Genomic DNA, 7,576 nt, shown 5'->3' on the forward strand with positions numbered 1-7,576 from the left:
TTTTACTAATTATGAAAGACAACAATGAAAATAATGTCACCATCATAAACAATGAGTACATATTGAAGATAAAAAAAAAGAATAAAGAATCAAATGTAATAATTAATGATGTTGGAGTATGACATGTATATTCACTATAAGTGTAATGAAATCTCGGAAGTTGTTGTAAATGTTTTTTCTTACACACAGAAATTAAGTGAAATTACTTAAAGCATTTAGTATTGTATTATTAATACATACAAGACGAATATATATATATATATATATATATATATATATATATATATATAAGTTTCTTTATATAGGTTTCTTTCACTTGAGATCATTTGTGATCTCCATTGGGTTAGCTTCCTTTATGGTTCTTGTGTTATTGACAACATAACGAATTTTTTTATTTATTTAGTGTCTTCAAAGGCTTTTAGTATTGTTTTTTATAGTAGATGTCTTCCCACTAATTGTCAGTGATAGAGATTTACTTTAGTAAATACAATTAAGATCACTTTTCCTTAAGCTTTTAACCTTTATTGTCAATTTCATACTAATAAGAACATTAAAGTAAATGTAAAACTTTAGTGGATTCCATAGAAGCGTGGAAGGTTATGATGTCTCTCATAAGAAGCATGTTGGATTATCAAATTGCAATAATATTTTGAAATTGCTTGTTCCTCATGGTTATTATTTATTGAATATGTGTTCAATGTATATTTCATGCATAAAAATATGTATTTACAATCCAAAAGGACTTTTTGAATCTAGATAAACATTTTGGACTACATATAAAAAATATATTTTAGATTTTACAATTTAAAATATATGTTTAGATTAAAAATACATTATAGATTATACAATTTAAAACATATTTTTATGTTGAAAACATTTCCTGATCACAATATCTATAATAACTTCTAAGATTCTATTATCCAAAAGTGTTAGCATACCAACAATCAACAAAATCCACAGAAAAAAACAAAATGAAGTAAACCTAATTTTTCAAGGCCACCACACAACGATTTCATGCAACACTAGAGCAACAACACTGGAATGAAAACGTCACTAGAGTGGCAAGGGGAAAAGGCGGACCGAAGCGAGGAAGCATAGGTGTAAGGAGTGTGGGAAGAGATAGAGGAAATTGAGTTATCAAGTAAAAGACCTTTTGGGACTTGTACACACCTCCAGTGAGGTGAAGAAGAAAACTATCCGATGCAATAAGAAATTGCCCAAATAAAAAATCATCAAACTTTAACAAGCAATTGCCCAAATAAAATATCAACCATAATTTACGAATTTTATAAATACTTGTAAATATTAAAAATAAAAGTTTACAAATGTTTAAAATAAAATCCAAACAAAATTTAAAAAAATAAAATAGAATGTAAATTAAATTAAATATAAATTTAAATTTAAATTAAATTTAAACTAATTAAATATGAATTTAATCCAATAAAATATATATTTACTTTTTTATGGATAAGAAGTATTCATGAATAAGATAACAAATAAGATAATATGATATCTATATCAATCCACAAATATCTATTTAAAGTATTCACTTAAACTTTATCTACAAATATATATATATATATATATATATAAATATATATATATATATATATAAATATATATATATATATATATATATATATATATATAAATATATATATATATATATATATATATAAATATATATATATATATATATATATATATATATATAAATATATATATATATATATATATATATACCCATTATAAGAATCATAAGAATGAAGATAGAAATAAGTTTATATTTAGAAAATGACACCGAGACAGTCCAACTCCTTATTCCCGGGACTCTAATATTTTTCTCTTTAAGGCCTTTTTCTAATTTTAAATCAGAGAATTTACTTAGATCTTTCGGTACCGACACAATTGTATACATGATGTAATAGAACCAAATAGGACAGCCAGGGAAATTTTCAAAACAAAGTTTAAGAATTAATTGAAATAAAATTAAAGTTTAAGGAGTATATGTAAACTATAAAATGAGTAAAGTTTAAGGGTTAAATGCTCTTTTTCCTTTTTAAACATAAACAAGAGCTTTATATTTTTTATATAAAAAAGAATAGAATCAAATCAAACCATTTCCAAACCCTTTTAAATAAAAACTTACTCAACCTACCACACAAAGTTCAAATAGTTTGCTTTTAACCATAAAATGTTTGTTTTATTAAGTTTCAAGACATGGTCAGAAATAAAAGATTTTAAAATAATTTCTTGAATGAATCTATTTATAGATATTTGTCTCATTCAATTAATACATATCTTGGGAGGAAATTCTTTTATAAGAATAAGAACAATAATTTTAAATGGAATAATCATACAAAAATAATCAAAATTTAATGTTGCAATGTAAACATAAAAAAGAAACATAAGATGAGGTGTTGAATTTTGTTTAAGATAATTTTTCAAAATCTCTTTCAAAGAGTATTGTACCAATAGGGACCGGACGTCAGATAGGCCGGACGTCCACAGTAGACCAAACACACTACTCTTCGGATCGTCATCGAGGGTTCGACGCACCAAGCTGGACGTCCGTGCGTCCGCAATCACACAACCTTGCCCCTCGTCAGTCGGATACATGATGAGGCCGACCGGTCATGCCGCCTGCTAATCATGCTGCCTATAGGGATTAGCTGGTTGAAAAGCCAAACTTTGGGAGACCGGCCGACCATGCTGCTAATTAACCAGGTTTAAGATAAGTTGAGGTTAAAAGCTATTGGACTGAATTTGGGCCGTAATTAACTTTTCGCTAATCCCAAGCCCATAGTGAAAACTATAAATAAAGATCCAGGGTGAGTGGTAGATAGTTGCATTTACTGCACATTTATTACTATTCGATAGAAAAACGTCATTGCTCTCAACTGACTTTGGCATCGACGGAGGACCGGACGCACGGAGTACGAGTATAAGAAGACGTGGAGACATTGGACGACACATCCCTTCACATCCGAAACAAGTATATATTGTGTTGAATAATGGTTAGATCCAAGGAGCAGGTGAATTGAATCACAAAAGTCAATTTAAGAAAATCCTTTGAAGGGCAACACTGACTGTAAAAATGAAATGATCACAATATGGAAGTATATATTCTAGAAAGACTTCATCTAACCATGTCAAGCTTTGAATCCTACAATCATATATTCCAGTGAGACTTTATTCACAATGTTTCACCTAAAGATTACCTTTGTTTGGAGTTTTGGCAGTGAGAATTCCGGTCAAAGAGCCCTTTTTAGTGGTTTCTCTTGAAAGCTATATTTGGTCTTCTGCTATGTTTAAATTGGAACATTTCCTATTTAATTGATTCACTTTTCTTTATCCTAAGTCTGTCTTGTCCATACATAAACAAGCAATTTGATTCCAAGTCTATAAATTAGGCTTTAGAGTACTAGGATTATGAGCATAATGCAAACCTATTAACACGAATTTAACTACCTGAGCTACTCTTCAATTTTCATTATGATGTAATAAAATTAGATAAAAACTAATGGTGCAATTATAACATTAAGTTCTTGTTTTCATCAGCCTCTGGCGTTCGATCAAAGAAAAATGGAAGGAAAAGTTTCAACATGCAAGGCGTAATCGACATTTAGGTATTAGGTGTATATAATTACGTTTACCTTTCCAATATTGATTGAATGATTAATTAATGTGGACTTTTATCATGGAACCAAAGAGTACTGTTTGGGAGACATAATTGATCACAAAACAGGGGCCAAATCGGAGTATGACTAAGGACAATAGAAGATAAAGCAAGAAATAACCTTCGGTGTGAAGGCGGAGATGCTTCGGACGCTGGTACAACAATGACTTCAAGAGCGACGGCGGCCCTAAGAGTTCCGGTGAGACGGTTGCGCTGGTCCACAGCCTCACGACGGTGCGCTTGATGCTAGGGACTAGTAGGGAGCGATTCAGTGTGACGTGTGATGCGTTAAGGGTTTAAGAAGGCGAAACGCGGCAAAAGAACGATAAAAGAAGAGATATTTTTAGCATTACTTAAATTAATAAATAATTAAAATTTAATTATATTTCGTGCTATTTAAATAGGTAAATATTTGAGAACGAGGTTAACAAAACCGTGTTATTTGCATGCCTTTTAACAATTTGAATAATCTCAATTAAAAAAGTTACTTTAAAGAAAATATGAAAAAGGGAAAAAATATCTCTTTTCCTAAATATAAAAAAATAAGTGTATATAATAAAGTAGTTTTCTTAATTAAATGAATTGCTTAAAGAAGGAAAAAGACGTCTCTACTACCTTGATGGAACTGGTTTTTGAAGAAAGAAGATTCCAAGAAACAAAATGCAAAAAATAAAGTTGTGTGTGGTTGGAGGGGCCTAGTTTGTGAATGTTTCCCCAATCGCTTCACCATTCCATGACTCTCCATATAAACCCCATCATAGTTCCCCACTATCATCAACAGAATCTCCCTTTACATCACTTCTCAACTCAACACCAAATTTCCAACTCCCATCAACACACAGATAAAACTCTTGCTTCTCCCTCTCACCATGCTCTCTGTCTCTTTCAAAACATAGAAGAATGCACCACCCTTCGTCCTACAATTTTGATTCCTCTGTCTTTTATGGATATGATGCTCACTCCCCACTCTCACAATTCCCACGTCACATTCTTCACCACCACCTCCACCTTTCACCCTTCATTTTGATCAACATAAAGACCCTCATCCCTCTGCTCCTTCTATTCGCTATATTTGACTATGACCCTTTAGTTTAAATTCTATCAACAATCTACACCTAACAGTCTTGCAAGTTCTACCTATATATACTATTAACTCACCAAAAAGTTTCCATAAAGAAGGCCATGGCTGGTGAGAAGCTGAATGGGGGTTCAAGAATGACGCTTCTACTCCAAAAAGAAAGGCTTCCATGCTCCCCTGAGCATATCCAAACCTTTTGGGTTCAAAACTCTCAACCTTCTTTCCAAGGTGATTTGCTATGACCATGTTGTTGGTTTCTTGATTATTGTCTCTGGCATGTGCCTTCATGAGCTCCTTGGAGTTGCTGATTTCTTTTGCTCATCAAAACTTCTAAACTTTTAGAAAGTATTTTTCTTAACAAAATCAGAATTGGGTTTCTTGTAGATACTGGTTTTCTTCTGATATAGAATCTTTCCCATATGAAACCAAGTTAAAAAAGATTTTTTTTTTTCACTGAAAACCGTTTATGTTTGAACTCTTTAGCTTGGTTATTATCCTTTCTGATGTTTGAATTCAGGCTCAAAATCCTTGGTTAATGTTGTGAATGTGAGGGATAGACCCTTCTTCCGAGGGGTTGAGAGAGAAGAAAACGATGATGATGAGGATTTTGAGGTATTCCCACATCAACCCGGTAAGAAAAGGAGGCTCACAAGCGAACAAGTTCAGTTCCTTGAAAGTAACTTCGAGATGGAAAACAAGCTTGAACCCGAAAGGAAAGTCCAACTTGCAAAGGAACTTGGCATGCAACCAAGGCAAGTGGCCATATGGTTCCAAAACCGTAGGGCAAGGTTCAAGACCAAACAGCTAGAAAATGACTATGGCATGCTGAAAGCTCGCTTTGACATTCTCAAAAGGGACTATGACAATCTCGTTCAAGAGAATGCCAAACTCAAGGAAGAGGTAACAATGGTTAGACATAAATAAAGTCATCCAGTTAACTTCTTTTTTGTGGTCTACCAATCAAAACTAGTGAATCTCAACAACTTGTGGTTTAGAAAAGATTCCACATAGTGTTTTCAACAATAATAACAAACACTCACTCAAAAAATCTTCTTCTGCTCTTTCTTTCCTCTGTATGAATTTAGTTCTTCAGTAGATTATCAGTTTAGTTTTTCCTTGTTACAGGTTTATTCTCTGAAGAAGGTGATTCCCAGAGAGAAAGAGAAACAGAATTTGGATGATACCAGCTGTGATGCTGTCAACTCAGGACATAAAGAGCAGAAGGATTTGATCATAAATGGAGGTTCTGAAAATGAATCCAAAGTGGCACTTCCTGTTATGGTAATAAGCAAACAGAAAGATGCTAATTCAGCTAAAAGTGACGTGCTTGATTCGGAGAGCCCACATTTCACTGATGGAAACCAATCCTCAATCTTTGAGCCTGCAGATTCCTCTCATGCTCTGGAACCAGACCACTCGGATTTCTCACAGGATGAGGAAGACATCCTCAGCCAAAACATGCCACTCCTACCAAAGTTTGAAGTTGAATATGTCTGCTATGATGAACCACCTGAAAATCCTTTCACGTTCCGGTTCCCAGTTGAAGATCAAACCTTCTGTTTTTGGTCTTGTTAAGCCCTCACTGCTACTACTACTACTACTAGGAGAATCTTAAGGTTTGCTACTTGTAACTCCCTACCAAAATCAACGAAATTGGTATTGTTTTTCTACTTTGGAATGAAAGTTTATGTGTGCACACCACACCACCTTTATTACTGTCTTTTGAATTCTTCAAAACCGTAACCATTGCCTTATTCTCAGTATTTACGATTACATTAGTAACATTTACTTAATCTTTACCTGTTTTCTTCCATGAATATGATTCGCAAGTAATTTCAAAACTCAGCAGAACCAATGACTAATATATATTGATGTGAAACTTGTTCTCTCAAACAATATTTTAACACTACTATACGTGTTAAAGATAGTAAAAAAAACACCAATTCCTAGGTCTATCTAACAGCTTAAACCTTTTTACCATCCGCACCAAACTCTAGTAGACGGTCATAGATTCACATCTTACTGTTACTCTTGGTAGATTTTTTGGGCTAAGTTTTTCTGAACCAAAATTTCAAAATGAAACCTTTTTTCTTCTGATGAGACAGGAGTGGACCAATAAAGTGTTACAACGGCATACCCATTTGATATTGTTTACAAAATCAATGAATATGGTCACATTGAAACTGTTGACATCAACTGCAAGTCTTGGAGCCTGCTCGTGTGGAGTGAAGTGAGACACTTGAAGGTTGTAAAAGTTGTTACAAAAATCAATGGATTAATAATGCTTGTTCCTTAAGAAATCACACCCTTGGGAGAAGTGTAATTAAATTAATTGTCAGGAACAGTATGTGAAAAACCGGACTTTTACATCAAATTGAGGAAAAAGTAGCAAACGCAAAACATGGTGAAATACTGAATCTGCTGTGCAAGTCAAGGTTCAGGTGTGGTTCACTGAAACAAGTTTGATTGGTGTGGGAACATTTTCCCAACTAGCTCATTCAGGATGTTAATTGAAATATTGGTATAATTTATTCGATCTTACAATGGTTTCAGTTAAATAATTAAAAGATATATTTAAAATCGTATCAAAGCATTAAATGGTTTAAGAAAAATATATTCCAACGCGTTCTACTAAAAACCTCACCTATGATTCCTTAACAGTGTCCTAAGAGTTCTGATTACCATTGAAAATTCATCATACCTTGATAGCAAAAAACAATTTTATGTTGTTATTGAATTATAAACTTGTGGTCACTTTTATTCAACTACCAAAGTCATACAGACAATATCTTGTTTTAATCAAAACTTGTCCATTAAAT

At 32.7% G+C, this 7,576-nt stretch overlaps 1 protein-coding gene and 1 long non-coding RNA gene across 3 annotated transcripts; one reads left to right on the top strand and one right to left on the bottom strand.

The window, feature by feature from the left end:
- Nucleotides 1-2,300: 2,300 nt before the first annotated feature.
- LOC148206175 (uncharacterized) lies at nt 2,301-3,980 on the bottom strand. The gene is made up of 2 exons (XR_015785926.1): nt 3,801-3,980; nt 2,301-2,978 (listed from the first exon to the last, which is right to left on the bottom strand). It is a non-coding gene; the product is annotated as an uncharacterized LOC148206175 (long non-coding RNA).
- A 465-nt stretch (nt 3,981-4,445) lies between these two features.
- On the top strand, nt 4,446-7,298 carry LOC124830033 (homeobox-leucine zipper protein HAT5-like). Of its 2 annotated transcripts, XM_047303639.2 has the most exons (4): nt 4,446-4,985; nt 5,275-5,657; nt 5,883-6,373; nt 6,863-7,298. In XM_047303639.2, exons 1-3 carry the CDS (start codon nt 4,862-4,864, stop codon nt 6,330-6,332), a joined length of 957 nt encoding a protein of 318 aa, XP_047159595.1. In that variant the 5' UTR covers nt 4,446-4,861; the 3' UTR covers nt 6,333-6,373; nt 6,863-7,298. The 2 variants fall into 2 exon arrangements, with proteins under 2 accessions (XP_047159595.1, XP_047159594.1); XM_047303638.2 differs by lacking the exon at nt 6,863-7,298 and having other exon boundaries at nt 4,448-4,985; nt 5,883-6,469.
- Nucleotides 7,299-7,576: the final 278 nt, after the last annotated feature.

This window comes from Vigna umbellata, chromosome 1 (genome assembly GCF_029865625.1).
Source record: "Vigna umbellata cultivar VRB3 chromosome 1, Vumbellata_1.0, whole genome shotgun sequence".
NCBI lineage: Eukaryota > Viridiplantae > Streptophyta > Magnoliopsida > Fabales > Fabaceae > Vigna > Vigna umbellata.